The sequence below is a fragment of the Kwoniella europaea genome, chromosome 2 (genome assembly GCF_036810445.1).
Source record: "Kwoniella europaea PYCC6329 chromosome 2, complete sequence".
Classification (NCBI taxonomy): domain Eukaryota; kingdom Fungi; phylum Basidiomycota; class Tremellomycetes; order Tremellales; family Cryptococcaceae; genus Kwoniella; species Kwoniella europaea.
Window position 1 is genome coordinate 3,122,340 of NC_089488.1, and position 15,665 is coordinate 3,138,004.

The following is a 15,665-nucleotide window of genomic DNA, read 5'->3' on the forward strand; positions in this document are numbered from 1 at the left end:
GATCCACGTCATCATCGTTGACTTCGATCTCGATTCAATTCAAATACTCGAGGACCGTGCGCAATGTAATATGAAGCAACCTGGATGGATATATATACCCCCACATGAATTTCATTTCGTATCTCTCTTTCCTTCTCTCTTTCTTCCTTCTTTCTCACTCAGCATCTGAATATTTCATTCCTTTCGTCTGTCTGTATTTATTGTCTGTATTTATTGTCTGTATTTCGAGTAGACTGGACTGTACGTTAACTGTATACTCCCCTGTATAAATGTAAGTGGCTTTTTTCCCCTCCTCCTACAGTTCTCCTGTACAGTCTCTTTCTACCTGATAGATTCAGGAAAGGAGGGTTTGCCACTCATTATAAGACTTTCCTTCTTTTCCTCACTCTTCGTAGCGTTTTACCCCCATTCACAATAATCAGAAATCGGTGCTGACCTGGAACTTCTTACCCAGCTGTACTTTCACCATGAGTCGATATCACGATATTGAAGAGACAGATTTCTGGAGAGGTCGAGGAAGGTATGATGATGTGAGTTATGACCTTCCTTCCTCCTTCGCTATCTATATAAAAATGTAGTCACACGTTAGTTCTGCAACAATGTCCAGTCATCAATCCACTACGTCAAATAATCCCGGACAAGTGTCCTACCCGTATTCATCGTATCCTCTACTAATCCTTCTCAATATACTGACCGGTTTACTTACCGTCCTAACAGGAGGAAGATGATCGATTTGGTCGAGGAAGAACATCTCAACCTCCTTCTCAAGCTCCCCAGTCCGAGTATAGAGGCGACCCTGGTCGATCCCGACATGCTATTTCTCAACAAGACCGACCTCACCCACCTCTACCTGATCAAGCATCATGTCACGACAGAAGAGACTCTTCTCGGCACGACGACTATGGTCGAGCCTCCCAACCTTCCGGCTACAATGCACATTCCAGAGCTGGTCCTCCCTCAGTGGCTGGCAGCTCAAGAAGACCACCTCCCACTGCCGCTTCTTCGAGGGCAGGAGGCACTGATATATCCGAGTCACTCGAAAGACTTGCTCTTACCAGTTTCTACGTTCGACCAGGCTTCGGATCAACTGGAAAGCACCTTAGTGTCCTTTCTAACTTTTTCCAAGTCAGAGCCATCGATAAACGAGCCAAGATCATCTAGTGAGCTATCAACTTCGATGTTTACAACCTTATCAATGTTGATTTATGCTGCCTAGCCATTACGACGTTGATATCGAACCTGTCAAGCAAAGAGGTGAAAATGCTAAAAAGCCCAAAGGTCTCCTCAGAGCAGTTTGGGAGCAATTTTGCCTCGAACAGCAAGGCAACTTCGTCGATGGCTTAGCAGCTAGCGCTTACGATGGGAGAAGAAATGTCTTCACTCCCAACAAGCTTCCCATTGCCGACAGTAAGTCGGGATACGATCTTGATCTTACTACAAAGCGGGGACAAGGCTGATACAGCGACATGAAAGATTCTTCTCAATCGTTCAGTGTTGCTCTCGCACCTGATGGGATTGTTCATCGAGCACGAGAAGGCTCCTCCTCCGATGACGAGAATCGACGATGGAACCTCGCTCTCAAGCTCGTTGCTGAAGTCGACCTGGAATATGTCATGGAGTTCTGTCGAGCTAACAAAGGTCCACCTTCTAACGAGGAACAATGTTTGACTGGTCAGTCTATCCCATGTCTGTAAGCAAGACCAAGTAAGCTAAATGTCTGGCGCACAAAGGTATTATGGCAACGAATGTTCTCATGCGAGATTTTCCAAGCAAAACCTATGCTCAAGTCGGAGCAACTGGTAACAAGTTCTTCAGCATGGCTGGTGCCGTTGCTATCCCTCAAGGAGCGGTAGTCTGTAAAGGCTTCATGCAGTGAGTATCCCTATGGTTGGACAGATCCTCCCTCTGACGACGATTCTTTTCCAGATCTTTCCGATATTCCAGCTCAGGACTGCCTATGCTCAACATTGATGTAGGATATTCCGCTTTCTTAGCTGATGGACCTGCTCTCGAAGTCATCGCAAAGATCCTCGACAAAAGCAGTAGCACAGGTAGAGCCAGAGGAGGGTTTGGTGGGCCTCCTGGTCAGACCAGAGTCATTAGTGAGCTGACCGCTCTGGAGATTGCCATCGTCAAACGAACAATCCGTGGAATGAAGGTGAGTACGGTTGATAGCACTTGATGAACTCCTTGTACTGATCACGTATATAGTTTACGGTCACTCATAGAAACAGTCCTAGACTCCATACCGTCCTTTCTGTCACCCTTCATCCAGCTGAGCAAATTACTTTCGAGATTCAAGGTCGAGAAGGTGGTCCTGGAAGGAATATATCTATTGCAGATTACTTTAGAGAATTCCATTCAGTCCAGGTCACTAAGCCTAGATTGCCTTGTATCCAGGTGAGGCTGATCCTTTGATATCGTTTGGAAGATACTTATCAATTTACTTTCCATGTACTTTAGTACGGCAAGAAAGCGTTTATTCCACTTGAATTTGTCAGATTCGAGAAATGGAATTCTCTGCCTCCCACCAAGTTGAATGCTGATCAAACGGCCGAGTGAGTCAAGCTAATTATCAACCTCTGGCAGTACCATTGATATATATAATTATCTTTCTGGGTAGAATGATCAAGGTCAGCGCGATCAATCCGAAAGATAGAGCTCTGCAGGTCAATCACTGGAGAGCAGAGTTGGGTCACGAGTCCCAGGATAAGATCAGAGCTTGGGGATTACAAGTGAGTGCTTTCAATGGTATGTAAGCAAGACATGAACTGGAAGGAAATTACAGGTGAGCAAGAGGATGGTCCAACTCGAAGCTCGAATCCTTCCGCCCCCACGAGTACTTTATGGAAATCGAGCTCAAGCTATTCCTAATGACGGGAGTTGGGGTCTTCAAGGGAAACTAGTAGGTTCGATTGTCTACAGATCAACATAGAGGTAAAAGCTCAATTCATGTTCTAGTTCTTCCGAAATGGTAAAAAGCCACTCATGGCTTGGTCGGTGATATCATTCGACAAGTGGACCGAAGAAGATGAAATGCATCGATACATCACATATCTTTGTGAAACATTGACCGCCCACGGAGTCGATGTTAGGAACAGACAACCTGATTGTATCGGTCCTATCGATCCTCGAGGAAATGATGCCGTGGCCAATGCTCTGCAACAAGCTGCAAGAGCCGCTTACAGAGTCGGAAAATGTGCCCCTCAATTGATCTGCTGTATCTTACCTGGAAGGTGAGTCTAATCCAGATAGATAAACTCGGATTCTTACATTCCCTCTTCAGAGACGCATGGCTGTATGAAAAGATCAAGAAGAGCTCTTTCAATGATCTCAAAGGTGAGTGTCCAATTCGAGGTGACCCTTTACTCAATCATCACCTCACTCAGGTCCCGTCCCCACCCAATGCATGCAAGCTGCCAAGATCAGGGCTCCCCGAGGTATCGCAGCTTACACAGGAAACCTAGTAATGAAGATTCAGGTGAGCATACTCTTCGAAAAGAGGGAAATATTTGTCTGACAACCGTATTGTAGAGCAAGCTTGGTGGTCTTCCTCATCAAATTCCGATCGAAGATCTTCCTGGTATGTTCAAGGGCAAGACTATGCTTTTAGGCGGAGATCTTGGATTGGTAAGTCATACAGCTTTCTCAACGAACGAGATTACTAAAATCGCTATCGCCAGCCACCTATCAAAGCTGGAAACGAAAATGCGCCTACCGTCGCTTGTACCATCGCCACGTACAACTCCGACTGCGATACCTACTCAGCCCAGATTCGACTTCAAGAGGGACGAGCCGAGATCATTTCCGACCTTTCTTCCATGATTGAGGAACATCTCAAGATCTTTCACAAGCACAATGGTGAATATCCCGAGCGAATCCTCATCTTTCGAGATGGTATATCTGAAGGCCAATACGCTGCTGCTCTGACTTACGAGCATAGGGCGATCCTGAAGGCGTGTGCAAGACTTCAAAAGAACTACAGACCTCGACTTCTCATGTGTATCTGTGCCAAAAGACACAACACTCGTTTTTTCGGTAGGACCGAGGATGTCGACAGGACTGGTAATCTTCCTAGTGGTTTAGTGGTGGATCGAAGTGTCACCCATCCTTACGCTTTCGATTTCTTCCTTCAAGCTCATGCTGGTAGGGTTGGAACTGCCAGACCCACCCATTATATCTGCTTGCTCGATGAACTTCCAATGACTCCTGATCAACTTCAACAACTGGTTCATTCCTTGTGTCACTCTTTCACTAGATGTACGAAGAGTGTCAGTCTGGTCCCTGTTTGCTATATCGCGGGTGAGCTAGTTGCCATACCTAGAGTCATCACCTGCTCAAAGCTGAATGATTGTACTATTCTGCTTCAGATCTCGTCTGCCAAAAAGCTCGAATCATCGTTCATGAGCCTGGATCTACCATTGCGCCTTCCGAATCCTCGGCTGGTAGAAGTGATGCTCGAGGATCTAGGAGAACAGGATTCAGCATCGATATCATGCAAGTACAAAAGGTGTTGGCGAGGAATGACGAATTGGCTGAAGTGGTACGTATCATTCTTTCTTTTCAGCTTGGGGATAGATCGAGATCTGACAGCTGATGTTGCGATTAGGCCTGGTGGATGTAATCTCTCTCTTCAATCGTAACTCAACATGTCGTCTTGAATTTGCTTGCAGTGTCTCAGAGTGAACGTTTATATACTTTACCCTTCAATGCTTGTCGGTGTTCCCTCTCATCTCAGAACAAATCATTCTGCTTCTTCACATAATCACTATCATATCGTGCTCTCATACTTTCCTCTGTGCATCCAGAACATCATATGCTAATGACTTAAACGTATTACTATCGTATCATCTCCGTTTCGCTCTTTTCGTCAGTTAGTTGTAGTCAAAAGAGCATCATTCTTTGTGGATATATGTATATGATCATTCAAATTCATTACATTCCATGATCGATACGATATAATAGATACTGTAAAAAGGAAATAGACAAAAAGAACGGCGAAACCTTCCAATCTAAGCCACTACTCAACCGGGACAAACCTTCATCTCTCGGACGTTTCGAGGGTTTACTGAGGAAAACATACTAAGCGCCTCTTGAAGTCCTATATTCACCTTCAGCGGCAGTAGCAGCTTCTTCAATCTCAGATTGAATACCCTATCAATGATATGTCAGCTGACGGTCGTGTTGACAGTATCAATCAGCTTACACTGAGAGTTTCAGCTGCGGTGGAGTGGTAGATCAATTGAGCTTTAACGAGGTTGGAAAGGTTTTGAAGAGGTTCGGGCTGGTATAAGGAAATTCAGAGTCAGCTGATAAGATCTATTGGAATATTGCCTTAATAATTGATAGTTGATTTATGGGAACATCAAGACAAGAACTAAACTTTTAGGGGACATTTCTTTTTTTATGATGCAAAACAGAACATAGATGATCATACAAATAGATAAATCCGATGACACTCACATTCTCAAGAACAGCTTTCATCAGACCGATGGCAGTCTCGGTAGCTTGGACTAATTTATCTTCAGCTTCTTCTACGTGAAGTCTAACAGACATTCGAGTTATCAGCTGACTATGGTTCGATGTACGAGGGCGTTATGAGGGTTTCGTTGAATGAAACTCACCTGGCTTGTTCTTGTTTGGCAGGAGCAGCAGATTTGAGACTGTCACATTACATTGCAAATGGAAAGTAAGTTAGCATACGATCACGATGGAACGGATAACAATGCAAATGTGATTTCAGTCATAGCCGATGTCATTCGTGTTCGTTGGACAGCTACAACTCACGCTGCTCTAGCTGAATCCAGCTCCAGTCTAGCGGTCTTTACGTTATTTCTAGCTTTGACGGCGAGACCGATCGAAGTGGATAAAGTGGCTTGCCAAGGAGTGACGAATCGGTCGGCGATCAGGTTATCTTGCGAGATACGAGCGTCACCGACCTGCATTGAGGAAGCGAATTAGCATCTCAGTTCCCATCTCATCATGACAGATGGGGAAGGACGAGAAGACGATTTAATAGTGTTGGGAAATTTGCGACAGTCGAGATGGATTACCCTCATCATCCGTCTTTACGGTACAAGTGACATTCCGACAGAACGAAATTGATGGGAATTGAACAAGATCGTGTCATCTCACTCACCTTCTCCATAGCCGCACCGTAAACGCCCAAAGCGATACTCAATCTATCCTCTGAACCCAACTCGGTAGCACCGGCTTTAGCAGCTCTTGAGATGGCGTGAGGGAGGGTCTTGGGTTGATGAGGTGTAGGAGCGGATGGTGATGGGATGGGAATTGGGAGGTTAGTATTCTATCAACATCCATCATCAGTCTACTACATACTGTGTAAGGTGAGAGAGTTTAGTTCACCTTCAGGTTCTTGTTGGCAAACACAGACCAAGCTGATGCAGCTTGATGGCCTACTTCGTTGAGTGATTCGGCGATATCAGATGGGTAATCGTACTATATCCATTCATATATACATATATACTCTTATCAGCTTATCTCTTACTCACCCTACTGTACAATGAGAAGTAAGAGTAATCTTGACAACTTACAGATTCTCTCTCGTGGACCTTGGTAATCTTCAATAATTTCTGATGAACATCCTTCAAAGCGTCTACTCTAGCTTCGAGGGCTTTGTACTCTGCTGGTAATCTATACATAAGACCAACATCAATATCAATGAACGTTCCATCTTCTGGCCAGATAAGGATTTTCCCAATGTTGGGCTGCAACCACACCACACAATGCAGATGGCAATCTCAGACTGACTCGGTAATGCCATCAGGACCAACTTGACCGATTCTCTCCCTGGCCCATCACAAGACATGTCGTATCAGTAAAGCCGTCTCTGATGGATACTCGTTATGATTTAATTAAACTCACCTGGTAGCTTGCACGGTGTTTCTGAAAGACTTGTTGAACCCCGAAACGTCCACTGCTGGAAGTGCTGGGATACTAGCCTGGAAGTTCTTGAATGCTTGCATGTTGGTTTGGGATGCGATGGAGATGAGGGAGGTGTTGATGGGAAGGGGCAGAAGAGGATGATATAGGTCACAGTAGTAAGATGTACGCGTGAATGGCTGTGTACAAGTATAGTATGGTGCGGTGTGGTGTGTGAGTGACGTTACCAACTGATAACATGGAGCACCTCATGACGGTAAGATACATTTGATTCCGTGTGACACTCCCTCCGTATGCCACATCATCGACATGGGGCCCTTCTCTCCTCTGATGACAACGCGTGTTCAATCGCAACCTCACTCAGCCAAGTCGAGACGATATCATCATCGTATTACTCAACTCATCAACATCAACTAGCATACCAACATACCTAGATCCAAACTCCCATACAGGAACCATACGACCAGGAGCAATAAACAATGGTATCCAAAGCTGTAGAAGCGCCCAACGTAGGGTTCGATTTCTCCAATTACGCCAGAAACGAATTCTTCGGTCAGAGATTACAGGGCATACCGAAAGGTGAGTGTGGTATGGGTTTCACTTATCACGACGAGATATAACAACGTACGAGACATTCAGAGGAGTTGCTGACCAGGACGTCTGCTCTCATACTTTTACTTTGAAATTCACCTGTGATCGACCTCGACAATAAACACGATATCGATATCGATCAACATCATAGCCACTTCGACCGGTACCACCATCGTAGGAGTGATTTTCGGAGGAGGAGATTCAGGTGAAGAACCTGGTGTATGCTTGGGAGCAGATACTAGAGCTACGGGAGGACCTATCGTGGCTGACAAGAATTGTGAGAAGGTGAGTTGAACGTCATTGGCACATCATCCAATTTTGCATTTGGGAAATACGATTGAAATCCGCTTCGTCATCTTCCTTTGATGAGTATTTCCAAATCAATCGATTGTTACTGACGAAATATATCTGATAGATCCACTATCTCACGCCACAAATCAGATGTTGTGGTGCCGGTACAGCAGCCGATACGGAGTGAGCTAAATCCGACTCATTCATGTGATGGTCAATCAGCTAACGATAATATTCACAGATTCGTCACCAACCTCATTTCATCGAATCTCGAGGTATGTATAGCTAAGTGATCCGCTGCAACTCCGCATCAATAGCTGACTGGCCATATCCCTTCCAGCTACATGCCCTTTCGCAAGGTCGACCAGCGAGAGTAGTCACAGCCATGACGATGCTCAAACAGTATTTGTTCAGGTAAGTTATCACTCCTGCATCACTCCTGCATTGACGCCTCCATGCTTGACTCATGCTTTTCACCTTTCAGGTATCAAGGACATGTCGGTGCACACTTGGTACTCGGTGGAGTGGACGTAACGGGACCTCAACTGTTCACGGTCCACGCACACGGTTCAACAGATAAGTTACCTTACGTCACGATGGGTTCTGGTAGTTTGGCAGCTATGGCCGTGTTCGAATCTTCATTCAAGGAGAATATGAAGGTGAGTCAACAAAGCCAACACGTAGTCAAGCACAGCCCACTGATCGAAAGCGATATACGCATTGCTTATTGTAGAGAGAAGAAGCTATTGCATTGGTATCGAGAGCGATCAGATCGGGTATCTTCAATGATCTGGGTTCAGGTTCCAATGTAGATGTGGCTGTGATTACTAAGAATGGTACGGAGAATTTAAGGAACTATGAGATGCCTGTGAGTGATAGTTCATCGACTTCGTTCTGTCCTCTCTGTAATTTTTCAGACAAAAGAGTCCTCTTCTCTGCTTCATCACACGATGAAAGCGAAGCTTCCAATGCTCCATATAATAGTCCGACATTATCACCCCTACTCATCTATACATATGACATCATTCCGCTACAACTTATGCTGATTCTGTGTATAATTTCAGAACGAACGAGGTCTCAAATCTCGAAACTACAAGTTCCGAAGGGGTACCACAGCCTGGACGAAGGAATCTATCCGATCCCTGATCGTCTCTGAGGAAGTGAAATCTACCACTGGAGCAGGTAAAGATCAAGGTGGTGTGGAAGTCGTCGCTGTACCTACTGGTGCTGGAGCGGGTGGTGAGGAAGGTATGGAGATTGATAGTTAGTCAGTATGGGAGTATATATGATATGATTTTTTAGATGTATAAACTGTACAAAGACCGATGATGGTCCCAATGCGAGCATGCACGTCCCCTGATTCATGTCCCAGTGTCCGGAGCTATTCGTCGACATCATGCATAGTACTTGGCATGTACTGTAAACTGTGACTGGTCAATGATCCGGAGAACAACAGACGATGATATTCAGTTATGCAAAAAATGCCACGTCACTCATTGATTGAGTGATTGAAATGTACGAATCGACAAATTTCTGAACCTTTGAAGTCTTTGTGCTTCGTTTCCCTTTTCTTCTTCTGTCTCTCTTCATTCTTATTCATGACAGTATATCTATGTACTCGCAACTGCCATTTTCGTAGACTATTCTCACGGTGAGTACTATCTCCGTCATGTTTACTCTCTTTCTTCCTCACAATATCCTCACTCGCTCTACTCCACACTTTCATGATGACTACGTTGGCACCAGTCTTACCGTTCATATGGGGACGACCTTATAACAGGCGCTTTCTACATTATACGCTCGTAGACGCCTTCTGATACGATACTGTCTTCTATGTTCATATTGGTTGATTGAAAAGTGGAAGAATGATAGCTGATGAAATGACTTGAATCATTTAGGTTTCTTCGCATGCGTTTATTATGTATGAGGTTGTAGATATAGATACAGATGGGTATATTATATGTAATATCAGTATGCACAATATTTGTTTTTCACTTGTATAGGATCTTTCGATTCCCCTCATCTCTTATTCGTATTCGTTCTGGGACATATATCATATCGCATCAGCTTCAACTGTTGCTTGCAGATATCACACATCCTCATCCTCTCACTCCAAAAAACTTTCCTTGGATATTTCATTCCTCAAGCTTGAAGTCCGATATCTCCCTGACGATCTCAGATCGACTCGAAAAGTCCTCTGATCCGCCCAAGTTGCTCTATACGGCAATCCACTTGCACTTCTTTCAAGATCATCAAAGGATCTCGTATCGTCTCAAGACGACCATTCAGTCTTCTTTCCCTTCTTTCCTTTGATCTGTGACTTCTCCTACACCTTCCATCCGATCATATCGAACGTACATATCTATGATTATACCTTCTCAAACATATATATGTACATTGCCTTCAACCCTTCAACGAATAAAGCAGAATCAACGATTGATAAGAATAATACCAACGTCTACTTTACTGACTAATCACATAACACACCAAGTTTACTGATCTGACGTTGTACTGAAAACATTGACGAATATAGGCAATCATGTATCTCTCCAACCAGTGAGTATATCATAACACGATCGATGAATCAGTAACACTAAACAACTAAACATCACTTGTTTCCTTGGTTGATATCCAATTACAGCCCAACTAAAGAAGAAGCCTCCAAGTATGTTGCATCGCTGATAATCAACCGAATCAACACTTTCGAACCCACTCAGAATCGAAAATTCGTATTGTGTCTACCTACTGGAAGTACGCCTTTGCTGGTATATAAGGAATTGGCTAGAAAATGTGAAGGGGGTGAAATTAGTTTTGAGGTGGGTAAATTTGATCTCAATCTCAATTTCAAAAAGAAATTGATCTCAATGATTGCTCGTCTCGTCATAATTCTCATGCTCTTATCCTGGGTTTTGTTTTTTGGAGTTGGTCTGATCCAATGGCTAACAGTGTAACTCATCGATCATCGTTTGTAGCATGTCATCACTATAAATCTGGACGAATATGTTGGATTGAGTTCGGATCATCCGCAGAGTTATTATCAATTCATGGAAGAGAACTGTAAGTATCATCCCATCCGAAAATGAGTTTAGAAATCGCTTCTGTGGTGCTGATATGTAAGACAATTTGTTTAGTCTTCTCAAAAGGTACAGTATGTCCAGCCTTGAACCCATATAAAACATATGCAGTAACTTAGAATCTAAATAAATGGTGAAAACGCTGATCAATTCCTTCTAATGTGATCCATTATCGGTATTAATCAGTTGACATCCCCTCAAACCAATTCCACCTCTTACCTGGCCTACCCATCCCACCCCACACGACCCCCCAAGAGTCCTGCGCATCATACGAAAGTCTCATCACTTCCCTTGGGGGTATACATCTCCTGTTCATGGGTATAGGTGAGAATGGGCATATAGCATTTAACGAACCCTGTTCGAGTTTTAGGGGAAGAACGAGGGTCGTGAAGTTGAATGAGGGAACTAGGAAAGTAAATGTGAGTAACTCATATGAATCTCCAACAATCGTGGTTGGGCCGTGTGGTATCTTTTCTTGTCATGTTATTGTCTTCATTCTACTATTGTACATATATCCGTCAACTGGGCTTGTTCATTATCCCTTATTCAATGGTCTTGTTAAATCCCCAATCTCCATTCTCATGGTGTACGCTCACTGTACATCTCTAAGCAACCGAAAATTATCATTTGAGTAACAAGTGGCTGATGATTGTTCCCAGGCCAGGTTCTTCGATGATCCAAGTGAAGTACCCAGACATGCCCTTTCGATGGGAGTCGGCACGATCATCGATTCCCAGGAAATAGTCGTCTTGGCAATTGGCCAGAAGAAGGCAGAGGCAGTGAGGAAAGCGATGGAAGATGGGGTAAACCACTTGGTAAGTCACCTGTATGTATCCATCTGATCCGAGCAATTCTTCTATCTATATAGTCTGTCGTTTGAGTGATCGACAATGGATAGTGCTTTTAACACTAATCTCTGGACATGCTCATACTTTACTGATAGTGCCCCGCTTCGGCATTGCAATTACATGAGAAAGTCATTCTCGTCACTGACGACGAAGCTAGTCAAAGTGAGTGTTCAAGATTTTTTTCTCCTCCGATCCTCAAATTCACACACTTCTTTTCTTCATGTGAAAATGTAACGTATCGCCAGCAAAGGCAATCAATCGTTCACGTTGATTTTGACTTGATATGATACTCCTTCAGATCTGAGAAAGACGGTCAAAGATTATCTTACTTGCCAACCACCATGTCAACGGGGTTCTATGACTTCATCCATTGGACGACCTGGTGTTAGCAGAGATTGTCAAACATCTGGTATTCAAGGTAGAGCGATCAATACTAACCAAGATACTGAATCAAAGAAACAAGGTGGTAATTCTTATATGACCTTACTTTCCCAAGGTAATATCGAAATTGATGAGAAATTGGAAGATAACGATAATCATGATGATCAAGGCGATCAAGATTGTAATTGTCTTTGATTTGTTTACGATGAATAAACCGCATCTTATATCGCAGTATGTCGATTTGTGTGCTCACGATGAACAGGATAGTGATGAAATGTTTTGATTTTGATATCGATGAGACGATATGATACTTTACAATGCATTTATGACCCATCCATCGAAAAGAGAACTTATACTATGCTGTATGAATTACGCATCCGTCGCTGATCGCTCCAACCTAACCAAAAAAGGGGATATACAAATATGTATATATGTATATATATATATATATACGATCAAGAGAGAAAAGCACTAGAATTAACAAGACTGATATCGAGGTATGAGTATTAATCACAATCCACTCTATGGGTCCATCCAAAACGACATATCTTACAAACCACTGTTCTCTCTTCTTTTATCTATCTTAATCTTCATCAACAATTCCTGTTATATCTCTTTCCCACCTTTCTTCCTTCCATGCCCATGTCCTAAATCACCTTCCAACCTCCTCCATACTTCCTCCCCTAAAGAACTCTTCACCATCCTCAATACGTCGCCTACACTCTTACCTACCCATCGACCATTCCCATCCTTGTTTTGAGCATCAGATAATGGCTTATCCCTAAACTCAAGGAGTTCATACAAATCACCAATCTGATCTGCTTTCGATTCCAATACATCGATCACCTCTCTTAGATGTTCAGCTAAGACGTGTCTCTTCGATGAGATTGACGCTGGGTCGAGTAACTTGTATTGATCGGCTAATTCAGAATAAATCCTATATTCCAAAACCAATACCAATATCAAAGCCAAGATTAATCCTAGTCCTTGTGTTTGGCTTTTACATAGAGACTTTGCACTCACGTTTTATAATGCTCAAAATCATCTTCCAACTCCCTTACCACCCTGCTCAACACAGTTTGAGGAGGTAATTCCTCGCCGTCCAATCCTCTTCTAGCAGAACCAGTGCCACTACCTGAGGTAGATCTTTGGCCATTTCCCGAAGGTGCTTTGCTCCTGATCTCAGCTTGAGTTTCAACAAAAGCCCTATCCTGCGTTCGAGTTTGAGTTTGAGTCTGAGTCTGGGTTCTGCGTGTCGAAGGCGAGAAGAATTCCGCTTCTTGCTCATCGCCTAGGATACTTGGGAAAGGCGATGATGGACCTCCCGCGCTAGTAGCGGTAATATCGTGTGAGACTCTTTTATTCGATTTTGACTTCATCTTCGACTTCTGGGTTGGATACTGCTGATCGAGTAGTGATCCTTGACGCGAGTTGGATCGTGATACTGGTGTAGGCGATCTCAACTCATCGTCATCTTCCGAAGGAGGCGGTGTGAGTTGATGTTGTCGGTTAGTGGATTTGGCGATCCTCACAGGTTGGACAGTAGGAGGTGCCAGTGTAGGTGAAGTAGAAGCAGCGGTATGTAGACCCTGTCTCAATTTTGAAGGTTCCACCACATTCTTTTGAGCATCATTCTCTTCATCCATCACCTGTCTAACGAGCCTCTCCATCTCCTCCCTTTCCATTCTCACCGTCCTCTCTCCACGGGCTTTCTTCCGCGTTTCCAAGCCTTCCTCAACGATCCCACCTAATCTAGCTACTTCTTGAGTTAACCTTTCGATCTCTCGTCGTAAAGCTGCAAGTTCAGATTTCACACTTGGTGATCCGGGCACAACAGGATTGTGTTTACGTGGAGGCGATGAAGAAGAGGCAGAGCGAAGTTCGTTGATTAAAGCTTTGTTGGATTCTACTTCCACTGTAAGACGAGCAAGGTGTGATCGAAGGGATTTCACAAGATCTTCGAGTGCTTTATACCATACGAACATTAAGTCAGTTTATGAACATAATCTTTTTCTCTGCACTGAAAGATTAGCTCACCTGATTTCTCGCCAATGACATCTCGTAATCTTTTTCCGCCATCTTGTTTAGCCATTTCCACTTCCGCTCTAGCTTTTTCAAGCTCATCTTCAAGTTCTCTAACTCGCCGACGAGAGACAGAATTCTCCGTTTCCAGAGCGCGTAGTCTCGCATTGAGGGTTGCAAGGGTTCCAGCGATGTTTGCTGTAGTTGATCAATCGTCAGCTTCTGTCTGTCCATTAAGGTATATCGTTGACAAGGGAATGAGTTAGATGAAGTTGACATATGCTCACCACCAGTCTCCCCGCCTACTTCTCCATTCTTACCCAACGTCCCATACTCCCCACCTTTCGCAGGAGTAGCCATCAGATTGGTATAACCCGTAACATCCATGGAATCATCCTTGTTGGTTCGGATAGGTGCACTGGCGGATCGTCGATTTTCACCTTGTAACATCTTGATTCTATCACCTCTGTCTCCCTTTCTCGCATGGGAGATTGGAGCTGGAGTTTGGATATTATGTGTAGTTGAGTCGCTCAACGCTCTTCTGGGTTGTTGTTGTTGTTGTTGTCGGTATTTTTGTTTTCTGGCATTTTGAATCTCTTCGCCCAATTCTCTAGCTAGCGATGAGAATCTGGAATTTGAATTTGACGGAAGATTCTTCTGAGTGATAGTTTGTTCACCACCACTTGATGGTGGACTGAGTAATGGATCATTTCGATTGAGGGTGAAAGATAGATTGGCAGCTTGGTTGTTGTTTTGCATTAGGGATGGTAAAGGAGATGGTGATCTTGGAGGAGAGAATGGTGAAGTTGGACGCGAGGGGAGTTTCTGCATATACGATCATTCACAAAGTCAGCTTTTGGTTATCTTACATATCCAACATCTTGAGTTTCGTTAAACCAAATAAACAAACAAATCAAATCAAAACAACTCACATCACTTCCCATCACTCTCCCCAACTCACCCACCAACCTACCCAAACTTCTCTCCGGATCAAACTCGCTCGTGTTCCCATTCCCTTCATCCCTCTTTCCAAACACCCCTGCACCAAGTGTGACAGCACTAGCATGGTGCCCAGCAGTCGATACGGGAGAAGCACCGACGAACATACTGTGTTCCGGAGCGCCGAAACTGCTTATCCTCGAGGGCATCCTACCTGCTGCTCTGGGTGTTCCATCTGGTCCATGGTGATGATGCGGCTGATAAGAAAAAGACATGGTCTCTGCTCTAGGGTACTCCATCGATATGGTAGATGAACCTGATGAGATGAATGAGTGGGTTGTAGTAGTGGAAGTGGGTAGGGATGACAATGATAGTGAACCGAGATCGTTATCGATAGTCGACTCCAATCTCCTACGTTCGAGATCGGAATTTGAGGGAAGTATGGGTTCTGGGTCCATGATTGATGGTTGATGATTTTGCTCACTCGAGCAGAGGAAGGGAAGAGGATCCAAGTACGGTTCTGTTGTTTTTGTTATGGGTTGTTTACTCGCAAATAATGAGATTCAGAAGTGACTTGAAATGGTGCGGCTGAGCGAGGAAGCACCGCTAGATGATA

The 15,665-nt window shown here is 44.0% G+C and overlaps 5 protein-coding genes across 5 annotated transcripts; 3 read left to right on the top strand and 2 right to left on the bottom strand.

Annotated features, from left to right (window-relative positions):
• Positions 1 to 467: 467 nt before the first annotated feature.
• Positions 468 to 4,624, top strand: V865_007521 (uncharacterized protein; the record flags this gene model as incomplete). The annotated part of the gene is made up of 17 exons (XM_066231268.1): positions 468 to 530; positions 718 to 1,160; positions 1,217 to 1,407; positions 1,474 to 1,671; positions 1,731 to 1,872; positions 1,927 to 2,158; positions 2,212 to 2,400; positions 2,464 to 2,558; positions 2,624 to 2,735; positions 2,789 to 2,905; positions 2,962 to 3,236; positions 3,287 to 3,339; positions 3,390 to 3,481; positions 3,535 to 3,630; positions 3,684 to 4,302; positions 4,371 to 4,543; positions 4,610 to 4,624. 17 exons carry the CDS (start codon positions 468 to 470, stop codon positions 4,622 to 4,624), a joined length of 3,105 nt encoding a protein of 1,034 aa, XP_066087365.1.
• Positions 4,625 to 5,082: 458 nt separating this feature from the next.
• On the bottom strand, positions 5,083 to 6,986 carry V865_007522 (uncharacterized protein; the record flags this gene model as incomplete). The annotated part of the gene is made up of 10 exons (XM_066231269.1): positions 5,083 to 5,154; positions 5,207 to 5,284; positions 5,464 to 5,545; positions 5,625 to 5,663; positions 5,788 to 5,939; positions 6,140 to 6,307; positions 6,367 to 6,459; positions 6,555 to 6,654; positions 6,772 to 6,810; positions 6,886 to 6,986. 10 exons carry the CDS (start codon positions 6,984 to 6,986, stop codon positions 5,083 to 5,085), a joined length of 924 nt encoding a protein of 307 aa, XP_066087366.1.
• Positions 6,987 to 7,382: 396 nt separating this feature from the next.
• On the top strand, positions 7,383 to 9,053 carry V865_007523 (uncharacterized protein; the record flags this gene model as incomplete). The annotated part of the gene is made up of 8 exons (XM_066231270.1): positions 7,383 to 7,482; positions 7,646 to 7,779; positions 7,910 to 7,968; positions 8,027 to 8,060; positions 8,126 to 8,199; positions 8,270 to 8,444; positions 8,519 to 8,653; positions 8,850 to 9,053. 8 exons carry the CDS (start codon positions 7,383 to 7,385, stop codon positions 9,051 to 9,053), a joined length of 915 nt encoding a protein of 304 aa, XP_066087367.1.
• Positions 9,054 to 10,324: 1,271 nt separating this feature from the next.
• On the top strand, positions 10,325 to 12,283 carry V865_007524 (glucosamine-6-phosphate deaminase; the record flags this gene model as incomplete). The annotated part of the gene is made up of 7 exons (XM_066231271.1): positions 10,325 to 10,341; positions 10,427 to 10,601; positions 10,758 to 10,842; positions 11,046 to 11,278; positions 11,519 to 11,674; positions 11,803 to 11,869; positions 12,006 to 12,283. 7 exons carry the CDS (start codon positions 10,325 to 10,327, stop codon positions 12,281 to 12,283), a joined length of 1,011 nt encoding a protein of 336 aa, XP_066087368.1.
• Positions 12,284 to 12,694: 411 nt separating this feature from the next.
• V865_007525 (uncharacterized protein) lies at positions 12,695 to 15,507 on the bottom strand (the record flags this gene model as incomplete). Its single annotated transcript, XM_066231272.1, has 5 exons — positions 12,695 to 13,025; positions 13,112 to 14,054; positions 14,126 to 14,308; positions 14,398 to 14,935; positions 15,043 to 15,507. 5 exons carry the CDS (start codon positions 15,505 to 15,507, stop codon positions 12,695 to 12,697), a joined length of 2,460 nt encoding a protein of 819 aa, XP_066087369.1.
• Positions 15,508 to 15,665: the final 158 nt, after the last annotated feature.